This window comes from Ruditapes philippinarum, unplaced genomic scaffold (genome assembly GCF_026571515.1).
Source record: "Ruditapes philippinarum isolate M1 unplaced genomic scaffold, ASM2657151v2 ctg3401_1_1_1_1, whole genome shotgun sequence".
Taxonomy (NCBI): Eukaryota; Metazoa; Mollusca; class Bivalvia; order Venerida; family Veneridae; genus Ruditapes; species Ruditapes philippinarum.
Window position 1 is genome coordinate 94,599 of NW_026859473.1, and position 23,434 is coordinate 118,032.

Consider the following 23,434-nt stretch of genomic DNA (forward strand, 5'->3'; position numbering starts at 1 on the left):
GGCAGTATATAAATGGCTGTTTGCAATATAACCCTCGCCTAACGACTCGGGTTATATTCACAAACAGCCGTTCATATAGGGCCATATAACATGTCAACGATCTTTATTACTAATAATATACACGGCTGATATCAATTTTCTAAGAAATTTCACTTTGTTCTAAACAAAAGAGAGTTTGCTGTATTAAAAATTCGTTTTAAATATTCTTGACCATAAATATTCGTGATCATATAAAAAAGGTTGTTTGCAACATAACTTTTCCTGGCGGCTCGGGTTATATTTCCAAACAGCTGTCTATATAGGGCCATATAACCTGTCAAATATATTTAAAACTATAATAATATACAATACTGTTATGCCGTCGTGTTAAGATATGAGACTTCGGTAGAAAAGAAAACACGATTTTTATTGTGCAACCTGACATATATGTAGTCAGGAACTCAGTTTCCAGCCTTCTTTATAAATATTAGCAAGACTTTTAAATACAAGAAAACCTTATTTTTTATGTCATCTGGAGCTAAGCCACTTAAAAATCCATCTGTAAGACAGCTTTCAGTTTTTGAAAAATTCTCAATTTCACATAATGTCAAATAATTTACCCAAATTTAAACGAGGGGCCTTTTCAAAAAGGCCAGCATGGCATGAAAGAGGCTAGATTCCTTTTAATCACAGGACTTATTCCGTTAAAACGAAATATTAATTCGTATTTAGGAATAAATGTTTTGTAATATTGACCTTTTAATTACGAAATCGTATTTCGTTTTTTAAGGTATAAATATTTCTTTATCGTAAAAAAGACAATTTATACATGTTTTTACTTGGGGCAGCCAAAATTATCCTCTACGCAGGATAACTCACGGTGCATATCCATATCGGTACTCTCTTTGCGAAATCTGCTGAAACGGTACCCTCTTTGTACATGCACAGGCCATTCTCTACTCAAAACAAACCAGCGATGGATAACAAGCCAGTAGAAATTCATTGTAATATGGAAAGGAGGTATGACACGTGGAAAGGATGTATACCACGGAACACTAGAATGTTTTATCTATGTGCTGATTTGTCATGTGCCCGTTTTTCATGCACTGCAACTTCACAATAAGCTACAAAAAATCAACATGTCTTGCTTCGCCCATCACCTCGACATACTTTTCGGGCTGAAATGAACATGCGGCTTGATTATATATGCATCATACATATTTACTATGTTCATTTACATATCATCTTCGGACAAATGGCAGTATATTGCCAAAAATAATTGTAAAATTCATAAAATCACCATACTTTCGGTTTTGCAGCGGCACGGGCTATCTCTCTTCATATGAATTTTTATATCACAGGTACCCTCTCATTTTTTAACACATAAGTACCCTCAAGGCACGACATATGCTTTTATTTGCGTTAATCGTTAAGTATGTAATATTTACATAAAAGTAAGAAATATGTCGATTTTTTTGTAGCTTATTGTGAAGTTGTAGTACATGAAAAACGGGCACTTGACAAATCAGCACATAGATAAAACATTCTAGTGTTCCGTGGTATACATCTTTTCTACGTGTCATACCTTCTTTCCTTATTATATTGAAATTTTACTGATTTTGTTATCCATTGCTGGTTTGTTTTTAGCAGAGAGTGGCCTGTGCATGTGCAAAGAGGGTGCCGTTTCAGCAGATTTCGCAAAGAGGGTACCGATATGGATATGCACCGTGTAACTGGCAAAATATGACAAACACATCATCTTATTCAATCTTCTTGTTAGTCACCAAGACTTGGAAAAAAACGAACGTAGGTCGGATAGGCAAACTATATAAAATGTACCCCATATTTTATACATAAAAAGAAGTGAAGGAGGGAGGGGTGTCGAGAGAACCCCATGTGCACCTGATGGCCTGATGGAAATTAAGAAAAATGTCTTTTGTATTTCTAGAAAATCTTTGTCTCATTACACTGGTAGACATTTGGACAAAAGTCAGAAAGTGAGAGACATCCCCACCCCACCCTCCTTATCACACAGATGTTTGTTCCTGTGTATACATGCTTTTCAACTGTCATAGGAGATGTATGGTTAAAGTGTAAGTGAGGCCATCTTTATAAACAAGCAAACTGTTAAGGATGCCGTTGATTTGAAAATGATCGCAAACACCCCTTAATTTAAAATGTACTGTTGGAATGAATATTCTGAACAAAGGTCGAACAATATTGAGGCATCATCTGTATAAATGCAACGAACTGATCGCTATGACACACTAACAACATTGTTCTCTAATCACTGTCCCGGCATTTTAGTTCAATTAAACAAAATAGCATTACACTTGACAGCCGCAATTTTCAGCTACCATGGACTTTAAAAAATGTTTAGAAAGCATTAAATGTAAATGGTAAATGGTGAAGGATAATGAATATACTTTACAGCTTAAACTTATCTAACTCTATTACACTTTGTTTATTGTAACTCTGTAGCATAACAGTGGTAAACGATTATTATACACTGGTGTGATTTCGGGAAAATGTTCATCCTAACGGCTTTTTAGTACAAGCAAATAGTTATGCTAACTTACCTATTTCGAGTACGCTGAATTTATTGTTTGCTCTACCACGGTTGTGTTTTTAGTCCCTGTTCTTAAAAAATCAAATTCAAAATGGCCGCCATTGTTTTGTTTGTTTGCTTCAATTCTCCCATAGGCAAGAATAAACATCTCTTTTAAAGTTATGGTTATTTTAGTCTGCTGTAGTGTGAACGAGATGAATGAATGGACATGAAAGATAAATATAATATGGTAGCCATCTTGGATTTAAAAATGTCTGCCAATTTTCTTTGTTTCTATATACTGAATAATATGTAAAGAAGGCTTTTGAGTAGGCTTGCTTTCTTTTATTACAATAAGTATAAGTGCAGTGATACTAATTAAAACTGACAAGGGCAAACTTAGAGAACCATCCATTAAAACTACAAACTTTACGTTGCAAAAACTTCACAGTTTATAGCAAAATAAAAGAGAATCATTTTTGCGTTGTCATTTAGATGCTATTTTCACATTTCCAAGCATTCAAAAAATGTTCTTTTCAACTACTGCAATGATTTTATTATCTCCACCGAAAAAGCGGCGGGGGATATAGAAATAGTTCCCGTCCGTCCGTCCGACCTTCCGTCCGTCCTTCTGTCCGACATTTTTGTCCGGAGCATATCTCAAAAAGTATTTGAGGTATCAACTTGAACCTTCATAGGTAATTAGACCTTATTGAGGAGGAGTGCAGTGCACAAGATTGATAACTCTTCCCTGCATATTTTTGAGTTATTGCCCTTTGTTATCTTTCAAAATTAATTTTTGTCCAGAGCATTACTCAAAAAGCCTTTGAGATATAAACATGAAACTTCATAGGTGCATAGATCTCACTCAGGAGGTGTGTAGTACACAAAAATGATAACTCTACCTTTCATAATTCTTGTGTTAATGCCCTTTGTTATTTTTCATACTTAATTTTTCACTTGACTGGAGCATAACTGAAAGAGTGTTTGAGATGTCAACATGAAATGTCACAGGTGGATAGATCTTATTGAGGAAGAATGCTGTTCGCAAGAATGATAACTCTTCGTTATACAATTTTTGAGTTATTGCCCTTTGTTCTTTTTCATACTTTTTTGTCCGGAGCTTATCTCAAAAAGTATATGAGGTATTAACTTGAAACTTCATAGGTGGATGGATTTTATTGAGGAGGAGTGCAGCACACAAGAATGATAACTGTACCCTGCATAAGTTTTGAATGAATACCCTTTGTTATTTTTCAAAATTAATTTTTGTCCATAGAATAACTCAAAAAGCCTTTGAGATATCAACATGAAACTTCATAGGTGCATAGATCTCACTCAGAAGGTGTGCAGTGCACAAGAATGATAACTCTACCTTTCATTGTGTTTGGGTTATTGCCCTTTGTTATTTTTCATATTTAATTTTTCACCTGAGTGGAGCATAAGCCAAAAGTGTTTGAGATGTCAACATGAAATGTCATAGGTGAATAGATCTTATTGAGGATGAATGCTGTGCACAAGAATGATAACTCTTCCCTATACAATTTTTGAGTTATTGCCCTTTGTTATTTTTCATACTTTTTTGTCCGGAGCTTATCTAAAAAGTATTTTAGGTATCAGCTTGAAACTGAAAGGTGGATGGATCTCATTGAGGAGGAGTGAAGTGCACAAGAATGATAACTCTACCCTGCATAATTTTTGAGTTATTGCACTTTGTTATTTTTCAAAATTAATTTTTGTCCAGAGCATAACTCAAAAGGCCTTTGATATATCAATATGAAACTTCAGAGGTGCATAGATCACACTCAGGAGGTATTCAGTGCACAAGAATGATAACTTTACCTTTCATAATTTTTAGTTATTGCCCTTTGTTATTTTTCATACTTAATTTTGCACCTGAGTAGAGTATAACTCAAAAGTGTTTTAGATGTCAACATGTAATCTCATAGGCGGATAGATCTTATTAAGGAATGATGTGCTCAAAAATGATAACTCTTCCCTATATAATTTTTGAGTGATTGTCCTTTGTTCTTTTTCATATTATGTCGTCCGGAGCTTATCTCAAAAAATATTTGAGGTATCAACTTGAAACTTGGATAGATTTTACTGAGGAGGGGTGCAGCACACAATAATGATAACCTACCCTGCATTATTTTTCAGTTATTGCCCTTTGTTATTTCCAGCCATCAGTATTCACATAGGTTTCAAATCTGTAATCACTTCAGCCATCAGTTTTCATTACCAAAAGACCTCTTAAAATTGAATTATTCTGCTCTACTGCATGTACATTCTTCTAATGAGCAATCACATTCGGCGGGGGATGGCCATATTGACATGGTTCTTGTTTTAATTAGATTATATCGCCCAAAGGGAAGCCTGTACAATTGCCTATCCGCCTGACTATCCGTTTGATCTTATTCGTGTACCAGTAAGGTATATTGGACGATTTCCAAGTTGGCGTTAGATTAATTCCGTATTCGCATTGGTGGCATAAAGGCTAGCTGATTTTGCAGTTCGAAAGAATGATAAAGGTCACAAACACCCGTGCACGTAAACTCAGTAAGAACATATTTGTCTGTCTGTTTTAAGTCCCGTCCATCACTGTCATTTTTGGTTGGATTTTTGAATAAATTGCACGAATATGTGGCACATTCAGATAATGTCACAAACTAGTCCAAGGTTCGAAGCTTCAAGTAAGACTTAAAATTGCTTGAAAAACTTTGTCCAGTTTAGTGTTCCTTCATTCATAGTTGAATTTTGAAATAATTTAACATAACCACGCGGCTTAAAATATATGAGAGCATGTACTTTGTATTATTACTTGTCCTTCAAACAGGGAAAGTGTTTTGATATCAAACAGAAATGATATTTTTTATGTTAATTGCGCAAGAACATTGTACTAGGACATGTTGTACATGAGAGCCAGTTCAATAGCCCACAGAAAGACAATTTTGTTTAAAATCTTTAGTGGTAGATCTGATTAACAATTTTTCATTCACCAATCGATTAATATAATAGCATTTTCAAAATATATTAAGAATCGCCATTCAGGTGGGGTATTCGAAACATATTTTTTCATAAAATATACTCATTCTTGAACAGTTCATCTAATGTTTCTTCTTGATAGTTTGTAATCCATAAAAGACTACAGACTTGTTTAGATGAAAATAATATCACATTTCTATATATGGGTTACCGACAAAAACAGGGCCCGTAGACGCCGCATTTGAGGACTTATGTCGTCCATTTTGTTATCATGAGGTATTAAATCCTCTGTTTTATTTGGCAATGGTAGGTGGTGTAAGTACAAATGTTCCAATCTTGTTAATTGTATATGTCGCCTTCCTAGAACGACAATAACTTAATTACCTTAAATGTGCAATATGAAAAGGTCATGACATAGATACCTGCTATAGACCTATGTTATATGGTTCTCTGTATTATTCATTTTCCGTAAGATATTACAAGTCCGCCGGCTCTTTCTTGTTCAATAAAACCATTGTTTACGATTCATTTTTTCCAAAGACAAAGATCATAGAGCTTAAAATGGCATTTGCATTTCTTTAAGTTAACCAGTATTTCAATTATGGTAGATGATCTGATTTTGTAACCGTGCAGATATATAAATCTGGGCATGTTAAGCGTTATTCACTGAAATCAAGCTCCTTGTTAAATACGACACTATATAAAATTGAATACAACAAAAACTGATACATATAAAAAAAAGAAACCAAAAACCGAAATAATGTTTTACTGTTGGCTCAGGTTGACAGAAAGAATGTATAAACAAATTTCACAATTTCAATGTTTAAATGTTGATTTCTGCTTACGCCTGAGTAATTAGCCTGCAACATTTTCAATTTTGCCGTTTTGGGCATTCGTCAGGGATTCTGATTTTTTCTATTTTGAACCGTGTTGTTCTTTGTTGTTGCAATTTCATGCGAGCACAGACGCATAGAATCTAGCCTGTGAAGATGAAAGTATTGGCATACTGAATTTTACTTTGTCATTTCAAATTGTAAAATGACTTCATTGTCCATTAAGGTTAACACACATATTATTTTATCAAAATTAAATTTAATTTTCTTTTTTGTGATAAAGATCCCTTTGTTTAAAAGCACCCCACTTATATATTTTAGAAAAGTGTGTCCATTTTGAAAGATCGCCATCATTGTAGTCAATAAGTAAATCATGTTTAATTATCAGCCAATCATTTATAAAAAGACTCTCAAATTTTATTTCATGTGGTTTAACTGGAAAATGTTACGTTATAAGTATAATTATAAAGTAAATAGTAAAGGTCAATGGCGGCCATGTTTATTTGTCCATTTGAAGGCCAAGGACTTCGAGTTCAGTCGTATTAGGGCAAAAATGGATTTAGGGATTCAGCGTACCTGAATTATAAAAAAAGATTGACTACCTGCTTGTACTAAAAGAAAATGTCATTAAACTCTAAACCCGTCTACCTGAAGTTTTCATCCTCCACTAAAGTTAGAAAGTTACCTTATGCCTTTAGAGTGTTAGTGAGACTAACAAACAAAAGCCTTTAACAATAATCAGTGGACTTGAATGACTTAATATAATTGATTTCATACTTCAAGTTTTGACCGAACTTATATTAGAAAACAAAACAAAAACATATGAAGTTGCAGTTTTCTGATAGTTGTAGATTCTGTAATAAATATTAGATCAAAGTAGATTTAAGATTAACAAAGTATGACATTGCTCACAAAACACATCCCCCGAGTAATAAAGCGCTATCTTTCTTTTTTTATTGTTCTAATAAATTCCCATATACATGTACATATTTTGAGTTGTGCTGATAATGCTGTTGGTGTTTTTGTGTTTTGTTTTTATTTGTAGGTATGGCGTATAAAATGTTAATCATTGAATGGAACAAATTATATTGATAATATAACTCATCCTTTTTTTTTAGGTTTTATTATTTTTTATAAAAAAGCAGATAATAGGCAGTATAACAAGGAGTCAGCTGCAGAGAAAGAGGTACGATAATATTATATACAGGATAATTGCTTTAAATTTCCGAAAAGATGATAATGTTATATCCAATTTATAATGTAATTAATTGCCAGTTTCATTTTTTTAAATATGTCTTTGTACGTCTTCACTGTAGTATTTATGATCACGTTTAAAAATTCCATTTTGTTTAGTTCCGCCCATTGTCTTTCAGTTTAGGACACACATTTATTTTTACTCAGGGAACATATGTCGCTTTTCATGGAGCAGCTTCAAGTACGAAAGTTACACATTAAAAGTCCATGATAAACGCTGTATGAATTTTCACCATTTCATGTTTAAATGTTGAATTCTTCTTAAGCCGGTGCTAGGGGACGTGGGTGGTAGTTTGCACTCGACAGTCCATAACACACGCTCTGACGACAAACCGAATGACTCTCATTATATGAAGTCGAAAAATATATTATATTACAGTCATTTGAAGTTACATTTTGCAATTATTACAAAATAAGCTTGTATATGTATGATGAAAAGTAAATGAATCATATGTATGACATTTCTGATTAAAGGTAAGTGATATGAAATACATTGCTAATATTCTCGCGTAAAATATGAATGTCTAAACATTTGAAAATAACGTTTGCGTAAAAGCGCCATCTGTGAAATACATGAACAACTTGAATGTTACTCAGAACCAATATGGTCATCATTGTCCATCCATCTGTAAAAAAGTTTGAGAAATCATAAAAATATATTATAATCGCTAAAGCATATGATTCTATTATATACTTTTATTTGCCTAAAATAATATAAGGAGGGGAACCTAAGATGTTCCTCCACCAGTTAAGCTGGAAAGGTGCCATATGACATCTATGTTGATGTTTAAACGACAAATTACTAATTCTCGACAAAAATGTTGTATTAGTTATTGCAAGGGTGATAACGCGTGGGACATCATTTGGTTGACTTTGACTGAGCATCATTACGAGACCATACAAGCTAGCACACCACATTAATGTAAGCCACAGCTTCGAATGGACAGGAAGGATTTCTTGGATATAGTGGATATTCTGGATTTAAATGACTGGTTGTCTTTAAAGAGCATTTTCGACATGAAATTTGTTTTCGTGACATCTAATATGATCACTGTTAAATTTGGAAACATGGCAAGAAATCACATGCTGTTGATTATAGATGTCAAGGCCGCCATTTTGTGTAAACATTGCTTTTAAACAGCATTCACGGTAAAAACAAGTCATTTTACAAGGGGGGGGGGTACAATCTTATAGCAGTAACAAAAAACCTACAAGGTTGTGCTATATTTTGCATGTATAGGAAGTTTCTAAAGCAGGGTATATTTGCAGGTATTTTTTGCCAGAGGGACGAAATATGTTGTTTGAGGTCTCGGGCCACTGTTTTGGGCTTCAACGGAATTTTTTGACTGCCTGCCTATTGCAGATGGGATAATTTCTTTGTAGATTTGCAATCTTATGTCATATATCTTCTCAACAAAATGTGTTTTCTTTTTCCAGGTTGTATAGTTTGGTATCAGAATTATTAGACGTAGGACTTTGGCGGCAGTAACTTGAAATTAACTGTGGAGTGCTACCTAAACATTTAACAATAGAATTTTAAAGAAGATTTCAGAATTCTTTTCAATATTCATTTAATTAAGCTGGTATAAAATCGTTTTTGATATATATTTGTTTGAAAATATGTTTATGAGGAATCAACTTTTTTTGAGTTTTTAGAATGGGATCTTGTGTCATTCAATTTACAATCAAAATTTATAACAATAATTATGATCACAAAGATAAATATTTGTAGGCGTTGAGGTTAGTTAAAATGATTTATGAAGAATGCACCATTTCGAAAGAAATATTATTGAAAGTAGAAATTCATTATGGGCCAGACAAATGTTACATTCATTTTTCTTTTCTTCCTGTTTGTTGTGATGTTAAAATTTGCAAAATTACGGAGAAATGATGGTGAATTAACTGTATTTGTTTTTGATATTGATTGCTAGCCTAATCCCCCGTCGATCTTCTTTTTATGTCAAATGTCATGTATTTACGCATTCAATCACGCCTTAAACTATTTTTATTATTTCGTGGTCAAACAAGGTAAACTATTAACTTATATTTTAAGTATTTACCTTAACAATATATTCATCTAAATCAACGGGATCTTTAATATATCATTCTTTTCAAAACTGGCTTTCGCATTATTCTTTATTTACAAATTTACGCCGATTCACTCTTTGAAAGATATTGGTGTAAATATGTTTACAGTAGTATTAAAATATATGTAAATGTAAAATTACTAACCCCTAATTAGGGCTATTATTGACCCCAGGTGATATTGTCCAACAATACTGACCTGTCACTCTTGCATTTGACCTTATACTCGATAAATTGAAGTGCAAGGTCAACATTGATCAATATTGAAAATATTTTTCTTTTCTTGGTTTGTGTAAATTATTACAGTTGACCAATACGATAGAAGCTGTAGCTAACAGCCTTGCGGTTTGGACAAAATATTATTAACAGATATTGAATTTTGATTTTGCTTGATATAATAAGCGGATGAAGGCCTCATAAATTGAACATATTTGGCAAATATGATCAATTCAAATGCACAAGAGAAAATGCCTTTATTTAGGAAATTGTTAATAGGCATACGACATTATAACAGGAGGTACATGTCGCTCATTCCGATCTCTTAGGGTCAATTGTACAACAGCTATGAGTAAATAAAAATGCCAAGGTTCTTTGCAATAATTTACCATTGTTTTCGGTAGCGTCTAATATGCAGCGCACAAATTATCAACAATATTACTGCCACTACGAAGACAACAGCTCCCAAGACTGGTCCAACAATATTTAGATAGTCTTCTGAAATCAGAATTATGCATTTATATTATATATGAGGTCAGACGTTATTTATTTAGAATAGTGCTACATTTGACGTGAAAGATGACATCACTTGTATGAGATTAACATTTCGTTCTATCAAGAGTCGAATATGATTTTTATATACTCATTATTTCAAACATTGTGTTCTTTTTATAATTGATCAGATTTGCGCAAGTGGACCCAAACTTTGTTTAGGCGAAACTGAAACAAGAACTGTTATTTTACGGTTAAAAAGTATCTGATGACTAAAAAATATTATGTTAATACAGTTCATTCAATACTGTGAATTAAAATAGTTAATATATATGCTAAATATTTTAAATGGTGTTACCTTTGATACTTTCTTCATACGTATTTCTGAAAATTAAAAAGAAATTGTAAAACAAAAAGAATTAAAGCGTTATACTGGCAACAGACAAACTATATCCTAAGCCCTTGTACAAAAATGAAATATGATATGAAGGTATAAATGCAATTTTCACATAAAAGTACACTTATGTTTTACCGACAAATTGGCTTGTTGCCAACAACTTGACAACGACTATTCTTGTCACACTGTCCTGCAAAAAGTTCCCGTAGGTAACATGGGTCTGCATGTGTTGGTAATACTGGAAAATAATATACAGCCTTAGTATAAATAGTTCGTTATTTCTCCGTACAATGTGTGTTGTATAAATCATATATAATACAACTGTTGCTCAAGTCGTTAACTTCAAGTTAAGCAATACCGAAATATGCGTTTATACTTCGTACTAGTGAATATAAATATAAACATTTGATCTTTAAGATATGAAAAGCAAAATCATCAAAGAAAGGACTGCGTTCAACGAACGCAACCCACACACGACATAATAACACAAGTTATCCTTCATATACATAAGAATCTATACCGGGTTGTAACGCTATTGAGAAAATAATTGTGAAAACATAACTGATTACGATTTTCTGTGGCCAATTCTAAAGGTTCAAGATGAATATATACAGTAATATAAGATGCGATTTTTACCTAGACATGTTCATAACGAAAGTTAAATAATTTTATTCGGGTAAGGAATAAACAAGATTGCATTTGAGAAAAATACTATACCACCGCATTAACACAACACTAAATAGTATTGTAGGAAAAGTTTTTTTTTTGTTTCTATACAATTGAAGATTGTCATAATGCATAGATCCCTGACCTATCTTATTCTTATTATCGGATTAGTGGTTAAATATATTGTTAATCCAATAAAAGATCACAGTAGGAATATATCAATGCATTTGAGTCTAGTGGATTTGGTGGTGAAGGTCATATATCACACAGCCTAAATTTCATGACCACATCAAAGGACAACACAGTAAGACACTTTGTCAAAATCTAGGTCAGCTGATATCAAAGTTCACTTAACATCTTAATCCGTGCACATGGTTCAAATTTCATATCTGTACAACAAATGACAAGAAAGTAGGCGACATCATCAAAATCTAGGTCACCTGATATCAAAGTTCAACTTTACAACTGAAACTGTGCACATCAACACGGACTAATTTTGACACTAGAGGCAAAATTTGAACAACTTTGGTAGAGTACCTATAGATGATATCATTTAACAAATATTAAAGCTCTAAGCCTAGGACCTTCAGACAATAAGATTTTTTGTTTATTTACTATATGTATATATTGAAAATCAATGACTCCCGGGGCGGGGGCAATTTTGACTACCAGGTCTATAATTTGAACAATCTTGCTAGAGGTTCACTACACAATGTTTCATGTAAAATATCTAACCTCTTGAATTTGTCAATTGCTAGAAGATTTTTTTACGTTTTAACTATTAAGTTTTACTATATACATATAAAGAAAACCAATGATCCCTGGGGTGGGGCCGATTTTGACCCCAGGAATAAATTTTGAACAATCTGGGTAGAGGTCTATCGCACAGTGCCTTATGCAAAATATCTAAGCTCTAGGCCTTTTGGTTTTTACAAGAAGATTTTTTAAATTTATTCTTATAATTCGTATTTCGGTTGCCATGGCAACCATATTTCTGCATGGAATGAAATTCTTTAAACTTTTGAAGTCCTTTACCAAAGGATCAATCCTGCCAAGTTTGGTTGAAATTGGACTGGTGGTTTCTCACAAGAAGACTTTTTTAAGTTCACTATATAATCTAAAGAACACACACACGCACACAAACGCACACCAACACACACACACACACACACACAGGTGAATTGCTATATACCACCACATCGCAGATGCTGCGGTGGCATAAAAAAAGGAACATGTTGAGACATGATTTAAATCTTTATCACAAAATACGTAAAAGTACATTGTTTTGGCAATATTTCATTTGCCTGTATATTTTTAAAATCGATATAGAACAGTAAGTTAAGGACACAACAGCTACATGATAAGAAAAGAATAATTATTATAGTAAGTGCAATTTTTGACATGGTCGGGTTTAGTAAGATGAAAACGTCTAATTAGAACCATATGATAGAAAAATCATGTTTTGACATAAACACGGACATGTTTTATATGCCCATTAAAACAAAAAGTAATCGGTCATATTTTCAAAAGTTAAAAGATCAAATAAATTTATGGGAAATACTCGGTTTGACGGAAACAGGACGTCCGCCAATGTCAAGGCTTCCTTCTTCATCTAGATCCATAATTGCCTGAACAACAGTATCAGCTACCAAAGTCTGATTTTCCTTGTCATCAATAACGACTGTGTAATCTACAATAATACTTCCGGCTCTGTTAAAACAAATGAATTGATAAATGTGTGCAGCCAATTAGAATCATTTGTATTTTTAGTTGTGATGAATCAATAAAAAGACAAAATAACATCATGGATGTTTATTTTACATTTTTAAAGTTTAATTTCAAATTTTGTCATTGTTCCAATGGAAATTATTGTATTGATTCAAATGAACTTCAGTGTTCCGTATTTTATTTTTGTTTTTTATTTATTTATGTTTTGAAAAAGACTTACTAGTATTCTACAATAAACATTAGAATTAACAAGAGAAATATCTGTATATTTATGAGGTTTCGCAATGCGTTTGTTCAAGCGTTCTCTTTTAATCTGCATTATAATCTAATATATTTTTATTGTAACACGATAAAATAAAAAAGATACACGTCATAGAAGTCATATATAGGTTATACCCTCTGAAATATCGCATTTATTACATTTATGTGACAAATTCCATTTACTGAAATAGATAAAGTTTTACCAAATTTATTATCAGAATGAAGCTAAGTTGCCCCTTACTTGGTTTCATTGTTGTTTCATTTTTATGGTCCATATCAACGCATAAAGTGTAGAGAGTCTCCCCTTTGCCCGAAATTTATATCGTACAAACTGGAAAAACTGTATGTTCATTATTCCCATCATTAATACCTTTAATAAATCCATATTTATGTTCTTGTTATCTTGTATAAATAAAACAGGAGCATATGCAACTAACCTTATACTGTTGACATAAACGTAAACAGAAGCTTTAGTTGCCGTTCTGAAGTATCTTTCCAACTGGAAAAAAGGCAATTACCGTTACGTTTCGCACAGAAATGAAGAAGCGGAAAGGATACTTGCCGCATTATGTATTATAAGGGAATGCACGTTTGATTATATTAAACAAGTATGCTTTTACAAAAAAGAAATAATGCAAATCATATTAATGTATTCCAATTGCGCAAAAATATACATTCATATCTTTTTTTGTATTATATCTTTAACTTTTTACTGGTGCAAGGACTTTATTCATGACAAGAAAATAAACTTTGGTATAAAATACTAGAACACTTGATTAATTAAAGTAGTTTGATGCACCAACACATGTGAAAAAAAGAAGAAATGTGTATGAAGTGACTATAAAATGTATGTTAACCAACAATTTAAACATTTAGTTAGAGTTTTAATATTACTGTTTTCCTTATTTCTGTATATAAAAAGTAGTTTCTTAAAGATTTTTCACTTCCTACAGAGAGGCGAATAGATGAAGATACCACTTGTTCACTCACATCTGTAAAAAACAAGATAAATGCAATGACATTAAGGTATTAGAACCCTAATGGGCACTATAAAGAACTGAAAAATTGACATCATAGGTCAGATGTATACCTTAAAGTACACCTGTATGCAAAATTTAAACAAAGTTTACCGTACGGAAATCAAGTTATGGCCACTTTTCTGAACTCAAGCTAGGATGTTATGAGGGCCCTTTTTTAGAAATGAGGAACCTTTAAATAATCTGCAATAACTTTCTAATGAAAAATGTTTTCCCATTAATTTTTGGTTAGAAACAAATAGTACCATTCAGCTAACAACCCACATAAGCAAAATTATGGTTTTCTACATAAAATTTATGAAATCTGTATAAAAATGTTACCCTACCCCACCCATTTTACCACGTGTCTGACCATTTTTCTACTTAGGGAGCTTAATTTAAAACATTCTTAAAATTTACCCAAATGAGTGCCTGTTTTCAAAGTTTCCCTAAATTTTAAAAAAAGTATATTGGTTGATCTTGTAAAATATGAAATACTTTTTACCGTCTAGTTTTGATGATATTACACTTTGAAAATATCAGGTATCATATTTATTAATAGATTTAGCATAATTTAGCCAATAAATACCTATATAAATAAAAAAATCAAAATTAAACAATTTTTTCTTTCCAAATGGGACATGAGAGATACATAAATAATGTTAAAAGAAAAAAAAGAAAGAAAAAAAAAGTTGACCCTTCTGAGGATTGAACCCATGGCCCTCATTTTCAATGTAGTTAACAGTAGTTCTAGCCTATTTGAATACTCTTCAACACGGAGGTAATGCATTAGGGTGCTAATACCTTAATTTATGCTGATGTTACGACTTCAAATTGCTCAATGGTTGATATAATGTTATTCTAATTCGTTTATTGTTATAACAAGAGCATAACTTGAGACTCGTTCATATAAAACAGTTTGGTCGAGACCCGTTGGTGTCTTCATAGAGTGTTTTGAACTGTGCTTTTACTTATCAGATTTACTCAATATTATTACTAAGAAACGACAAGTTTTCAATACTTACAGAGACCTATTTAGTCCCTTTGTTATACTTTCGTTTATAAACTTTAAAATGCTCGGGAGAACAGTTTATGTTTACATGTTTAAAATGCTACGGTGATGGCTGATACATTTGCACGAAGTAGGGAATCTAAATTTCAACTTGGTACATTTTTGTTTTGTTTTTGTTAATGGGCCATATACTTGTTAAAGATAACATGACAAAATATTAAAAATTTCCTACGCATCTAATGATCATTATATTACGTTTATTTTGAAAAGGTTTAATTTTGCCGACAACATTTCCTACATCTGTTTTACCAGTAATATGCATGAACCTATTCTTCGTCATCTTAATATACGAGGGTTGTCCAAACAATTCGTGCACTGCTGTTATTGTCGTGAGAGTTATTGATAAAAAACATGAATTATCAATCACTTAAAGGGGAATTCTATCTCAATAAAGAAAACAAAAGAAAAAGCCGTGTAAGCGGCATGTCGTGCAAACGAATCGTCATGCGGTTACCTTGGTAATGCAATACCAGCGCACGACAAAAAAATGTTAGTTCATGATGCATTACAGTATCCATTAAACACTACATATAAAAGTCACAATTCAGAGCAAAGTGTGTGTACGTATTCCTAACGTCACTAGAAAATATGACGTCATTTACCCTTTTATAACGGTCGTAAACAAACATTTCTGTATGGTCTTCAATACTGTCATTACGGGGAAATGCCAGTCACAAAACTTCTGGAAATACGGACGATCATAAAATTTTGCGCAAGTATTTGTAAAACACCGAGAGATACCTCCAAAGAACTTAAAATGGCAAACGGGACCAGTTCAGTGTCACGAAGACTGATTTTAAAATGGCACAAAAGCTCTATAGAGGCGCAAGAGCCGGTAGACGATGACTAGAGATCAGGTAGACGCCCGTCCGTAATGCCGGCACATATGACCAAAGTTGTCAAATATATTCGAGCACTGGTCGAATAGGACCAGGAATATGTTACATGCACCTTGCATAAGAACAGTAAACACTACAAAATTCTTTTCATCAATCATTCCTCTATTGACAGTAAAACAAATTATGACATAAAAAGCAAATACCTTTTTACAAGCAACACAAAATTATTTACAATCACAGTAATGAACGAACCCAATTTTTTGTCGTGCGCTGGAATTGCGTTACTACGGTTCTTTTTCACGAAACGCCGGTAACAAGGCTCTTTCTCTTTTTTTTCTTATTCCAAGCAGATTTCCCATTCAAGTGATATATATTTCATGTTTTTATATCAATAACTCTCAAAGCAATAACTGCAGTGCACGGATTTGTTGGACAACCCTTGTATAATAAATTAATAATAGTTAATATAACGACATCTCGATACGGACACAAAAGACGCATGCTAAACTCGAATTTGATTAAAAAAGAAAGTTAGTTTTTATACCTTTACATGTTAAACCGTCCTCATTCAAAAGTCGTTTCTGTTCACAAACACATTTGTATGTTCCATCGAAGTTGATACACTTCTCTTCACATTTACCATTATGGTCTGCACATTCGTTTATATCGAAACATGAAACCAAATCAAAGTCAAGATTGTACCCGTCTTGACATATACATTTGAATGATCCGTCAAGATTTTCACATTTGTGTTTACAGCCACCATTTTTATCAAGACATTCATTAATGTCGATGCATTCCTTTTTGTTTACATGTAGTATATATCCGTCGGTGCATGAACAACTGAAAGACCCATTAACATTGATGCATACCTGACCGCAACCACCATTATCAGCAAGGCATTCGTTTATGTCAACACATGTCTTTTTGTCATCATGTAAACTATACCCGTCGCTACAGGAACAGATGAATGAGCCATCAATGTTGGTGCAAATAAGTTCGCAACCACCGTTGTTATCAAGACATTCGTTATTATCGATACATGATCGACTGTCAGTATGTAAGTCGAACCCGTCGTTACAGGAACACAAGAAAGAACCTTCCGTGTTGCTACATGTGTGAAGACAACCACCGTTATTGTTGAGGCATTCGTTCATATCGATACAGGTCCTGTCATTTTCATGTAAATTATATCCGTCCTTACAGGTGCAGGTAAAATGTCCATTTGTGTTGTTACACATGTGATCACAGCCCCCGTTGTCTTTAAGGCATTCATCAATATCGAAACATGTCCTGTTATTTTTATGTAAACTATACCCGTCCTTACAAGAGCAGACAAACGAGCCGTCCTTGTTGCTGCAGGCGTGATCACAACCACCATTGTTACTTAGACATTCATTAATATCTATGCATGTTCTATTATTTCCATCTAAACTGTACCCGTCGTTACAGGAACAGCTAAACGAGCCATCGAAATTGTTACATATTTGATCACAGCCAACGTTACCGTCAGTACATTCGTTTATATCGACACATGTTCTATTATGTTCATGTACACTAAATCCGTCCTTACAAAAACAGGTAAACGAGCCGTCTGTGTTGCTGCATTTGTGATTACAACCCCCATTATCCACGATACATTCGTCAATATCGATACATGTTCTCTCATTTCCTAGTAATTCAAATCCGTCGGTACAGGAACAGATATATGAACCATCCGTGTTGGTGCACACATGACTGCAACCACCGTTGTTGACGAGGCATTCATCAATGTCGACGCATGTTATGTTGTTTCCATTTAAATCATACCCATTGTTACATGAACAGTTAAATGAACAATCTGTGTTGATACATATGTGATTACAATCACCGTTGTTTACGAGGCATTCATCAATGTCGACACATGTTCCATTGTTTCCATTTAAATGGTATCCGGTGTAACATAAACAGATGTATGAACCATCCGTATTGCTACAAGTGTGATTACAACCACCATTGTATTTCAGGCATTCATTTATATCAACACATGTTCTCTTATCGTCTTGTAAAGAATACCCATCATTACAGGAACAGGTGAATGAACCAACTGTGTTGTTACAGATCTGATTGCAACCAAAAGGGTTTTGGTCCGCACTACATTCATTAATATCTTTTTAAAAATAATAAAATGAAGAAATATTACCAATTATTTTGTAAGTAAAATAGTCCATTAATAATTCTCATATAGGATATTCATATTCACTGGGTGTTGTATCAAAATTCACGGGACTGAATTGGATTTTCCCAGCAAAAAATGGGTTTGGACCCCATATTCAATGATAAATTCCCCGGGTAGATTTTTTAATTTAGGGCGTGTTAATTAAAAAAAAGTGCTACACCGCAATGATGAGTATAAATTTGGGAATTTTTTTTGTTTTGCCCCAGAAAATAAAACGCCAAACACGTGCGTCTTTTTTCCCCCCCCGCTTCAACCAGGAAAAATTTTGGGACATGTATATAAGGTTGAAATTTTTTGGTGATTTTTTTAATTAGCCTTTTCCTTTTAAAATAAAACAATTATTGACAGTTAAAGCCACGGGAAATATAAGGGTTGATATTCAGAGCCCAAAAAACAATTTTACCTCGGCAAATCACCTCGGCAAGTGTCATCTGCCTTTTGGAATATCACATCTTTATAAAATTTGAACCCACTAGTCAATAATTGATGCATAAAAAAAAAAATTTTTGTTAAAAGTTAAAGGAACATAAAAATTGTTTTTATTTATAAATTAGTGAAAATTTTAAAAAAAGTACTTGTTATAATTTGTTTCAATTACTTTTTTACTTTAAAAACCCCCACAATTTTTACAATAATTGCTTCTAAATACTTAAAACCCGATTGTAAAATGTTGATGTTTTAAAATAAAAATTTGTTTAAAGTTTGTTTATTTCCCCTAAAACATGAAATTTCCCAAATTTTTAATCAAAAAAAAATTTTCCTTCAAAGCAGGAGCACATGTATGCCCCTTATCGTTGTTTGATAACAAGTGTGAACATTTTTTCCACCATTTTTAATTTTTAAACATCTGTGTTATAAAATTGAAAAATAATTAACAAAAAATATGGTATGATCCTTTAAAACAAAAAACAGTTTTAAAATTTTAAAATTGTTACCCCAAATTAAAAAAAAGAATTTTTTTTATTTAGAAACAAATTTTTGGGGAACTATTACATCGTTACAGTCCCATAAAAACGGGTATTGTTTTTGCACACGAAATTTTTAAATTTTTGGGGTTTAACCCCAAATAGAGAATTAATAAGATTTGAAAAGAATAAGATTCCCATTTTGTTATATATTGTGATTTTGTAAACATAAACACAACATGTTTTTATTTTAAGTACAAAAATATAAAGCACCCGGAAGGGGTTTTAATATTAGTCACTCCCCATTCCCACCCAATACAATTGTACTTGTCTTTTAAGAATAAATTTTTCTTTTAACGTTTTAAAACGGTCAGAATTTTGAAACCTTTTTCCTTTGGGATAATCGTTCATTCTTCGGGCCAAAAAAAATAAAAAAAGGTTCCGGAAAAAATCGCCTATACCCATTGCAAATAATGATACATCGCTGCCGTATAAACAGTCTGTTTTGTGAAGTTTTTAAAAAACGTGGGACCCCTTTTAGAAAATAAATTCAAAACTGCCCAAGGGCCTTTTAAATTTGTTAAAGAAAACCCATACTCAAATCGGATGCAGTATAAATTATAGGGGAAGATTCTTTTCTGAAATGTTTGAATCATTTTAAATTTAAAGATCAAGAATTGACTTTTGGATGTTTTTATTTTTGGGAAAATAGTTTCTAATTCTAAAGAACGTACAATTTGGGAAAATAGCTAAAATATGCAGCCCGGGAAGTCTTCGCATTCGGATTCATTGAAAAAAATTTCCCTTGTCATTTTTTTCATCGAGGGTAAACCGGGCTTTTTTGATAATAAATTTGGGTCTAAAACAGATTTCTTTTATCACCCACGCTTTTATTTTAAACACTTCCCGGGCCAAACTTAATTTCAAAAGCATTTGGGATTTTTCAGCAGTCCGTTTTTGTTTTTCATTGATTCCCTTTGTCAATGTCATTATCTGTATATTGTAACCCACACAGCATATTCGTTACTTACCCCGACGCTGTCATTTGTCTTTTTCAGAGGGTTAATTTTACTGTAAACTCTTTTTACTGCCTTTTTAAACTTTTGTAAAAATTCTCCGATGAAAGCTTTCGAACCCATTTCAATTTTTTGCAAAAGGTTTTAAAAAGATCTTGCTTTAAAAGCTTTTGTACAATGTTATTTTTAAAAACTTTTTCCCTATTTTAATTCACTCTACTTTCCAAAATTTCACTCTCGTTGATCCACGAAAGCCCCCTGATATTTTTACTCAAACAATCTTTTTCATCAAGGTTTTTTAAGGTATTTTTAACATCACCCCGATTCCCGAATTTTGCGAAGAAACAAATGATTTTTGTGAGGGCTCGAACCCCTATATCTCTACGTTTACGACCGGGGAAAATATTCCCCCAAAAAAGTATCAAATTTTTTTTAAATTTTAAATTTGGGTTCCCCGTGCTGCCTCCCCAAATACTTTTGAATATTTTTAAAAAATTTTATTTTTAATTTAATTTGGGCCCAAGCCGGCTTAAATGCATTCACTTAAATTTGAAACTTCAAATACAGGAAGGATTTTGGTTGACATTTTTTATCAAAACCCACAGTTTTTAACATCTAAATCTTTTTTAAAAAGCCATACTTTTTATGACAAATTAAAGAACTTCAGGGGCCCACCCGCCGAGGGAAAAATTTTAAATTTTAAAGAAATTTTTTGTTCCCTTTTAAAACCCCTTTTGACATCCAGGCCAATATTTGCTAATTCTAAACTTCCTTCTGCCACAACCCAAAACAACACGAGATTTATCTACTACAAACCTGAGCAAACTGAAACAGCTGCTAAAGCAACATCATATGCAAGGCATCGCAACCCTTACAAATATTTTTGCTAAGTTTCTTAGTAAATATTAAGCTGCAGCTCGAATTATCCGAGCAAGCTATATTTGCCAGGAACGCAAAATTGGATCTGGAAAAACTTATCATACAACTTGTGGAATTTGCAGCATGGATAAGGTATCTTTGCAAAACCATACTTTCTTGTTAGCAAATTCTACATTTAATGCCCAACAGGTATGCAAATTTTTTTTGCATGACCTTTATTGTACACAAATTATTGATATCTCGCTGTTCTTTTTTCCAATTTCTGTATTGCCTCATGCAGAGGCCCCTTTGCTTTTTTAAAGGTTTTGTTTTTTTGTTCAAGTTTTTCACAGCTTTGTCAAAAAACAACTTTTTGCAGCTTTTACGTTTGTTCTTTTTGTCAAACCCAATTTTTGTGCTTTATTTAATCCTTTTTGGTTTGAAGTGAGCCCCCCGTTTTGCACTTTAGTTAACCTTTTTGGGGTGTTTTCCCCGATATCACCCGGGAAATAACTTTCTTAAAAAGCATCCAATTTAACTGCTTTAAAAAAGAAGAATTTTCTGTTTTGTACCTGTCGCGATGTTTTTGAAATACTGTTTTGCGGAGGGGGGTTCCCCAATATTTTTTCCATGTTTGTAATCACGGCTTTTTCCTTGCTTTTGCAAAAAAATGGGTTTCAGAAGTTTAAAAAGTCAGTTCATCCCAGTTTTTCCCCACCTCCGCTTCAACGTCTTTTTAGCTAAAAAATGTCCAGTGTTTCCTTCAAAAATAAAAATTTTGGGCCTTTTATCTTATAAAAAGATCTCAGTTACTTTTATCCCTAGTTTTATATGTGCCGCAAATGCAAAGAAAGTTGACGAATTTTTGGGGAAAAGTGCAATGCCAAAACCTGCCCCTTTTCTCATATTTAAAAAATTTTTTTCCAAATTTTTTTTCTTTTGAAACCCTTTCCCCTAGAACTCGCACAGCATTTTCCCCATCCATTTAATTTTCTTAACGGCTTAAAAACGGCTACATCAAAAAAGGGGTTCTCCATTTTGAATATATCAATTCAAAGTCGAATCCAGCAAATTTTTTAAACCCAAAAAAAGGGCCCAGTCTGGGTTGAACTTCAACCCAAAAACCCCGTGTATTTTCCCAAACAGAAGATACAATATTATCATTTAAAATTTTTCGTTTTTATTTCTGACATATCCTCTATCTTTTTTGACTTTGTTTCATCTAGTTTTTTTTTAACAAACTGATTTTTCGTTTTATTTTTTAAAAAATTTCGTTCTATCTTTTAAAACAATAAGTGTTTACCTTATATGTTCTGGGTTTTTTTGTGGTACCATTGATATTTTTGTTTCAGCTCTTTTAGTTTTCCGTAAACAAATCATTTTAAATGTACGGGGTTTTTTTTTGTCTTAATTATTTTTTTAAAGAATTTTTTTATTTTTTACAACAACTGTTTCAATTGTATTTGAAAAAAACCCGGTTCGATTTTTAAAAAATCCTTCGTTAAGTTTTTTCTGGGGGTTTTTGTTTAAGAAATTGCATTTTTTAGTATATTAGTTTCCCTATTACTAAACCGTATTCCTTCAAAAGGATTATTTTTTGGATCTGTTTTCAAAAACAAATGAACAGGGATTTAATAAAGAAATTTCTTTCAAAAAAAGGTATTCCCTTAAAGGGGGTTTAAATTTTCAACCATTACTGAGAGATACAATCCTTCGGGGTTTTTAACCCATCACCACCCCAAATTGGGACACTTAAACCCTTAAAAATGAGATGTTTATGTTTCACACATCTTTATACCCCTTTGTTTTAGCAGACGACAATATCTACAGGGGGGAATGGACTCAATTTTTTACTTAAAAAAAATACTACCTTTCAGTTTTAAAAACTGTTTAAACCCTTTAAATAATTTAAATGAATAAAACTAAAAATAAAACACAAGGCATACTTGAAAAAATAATTTATGTTTAATTCATTTTGATTTTTTGCTGATATCCCTTACTTAAAGAATTTTACCTCCCATAGAAATTTTATGCATTTGCAGTAGATGTAAGCAATGGAAGGGGCA

The 23,434-nt window shown here is 32.7% G+C and overlaps 1 protein-coding gene across 1 annotated transcript; it reads right to left on the minus strand.

Annotated features, from left to right (window-relative positions):
- Positions 1-7,454: 7,454 nt before the first annotated feature.
- Positions 7,455-19,020, minus strand: LOC132756629 (signal peptide, CUB and EGF-like domain-containing protein 2). Its single transcript, XM_060747746.1, has 9 exons — positions 18,993-19,020; positions 16,916-18,520; positions 14,339-14,436; positions 13,882-13,943; positions 13,017-13,165; positions 10,925-11,027; positions 10,751-10,776; positions 10,290-10,398; positions 7,455-8,225 (listed from the first exon to the last, which is right to left on the minus strand). Coding segments are annotated over exons 1-9 (2,181 nt in total). The 3' UTR covers positions 7,455-8,224.
- Positions 19,021-23,434: the final 4,414 nt, after the last annotated feature.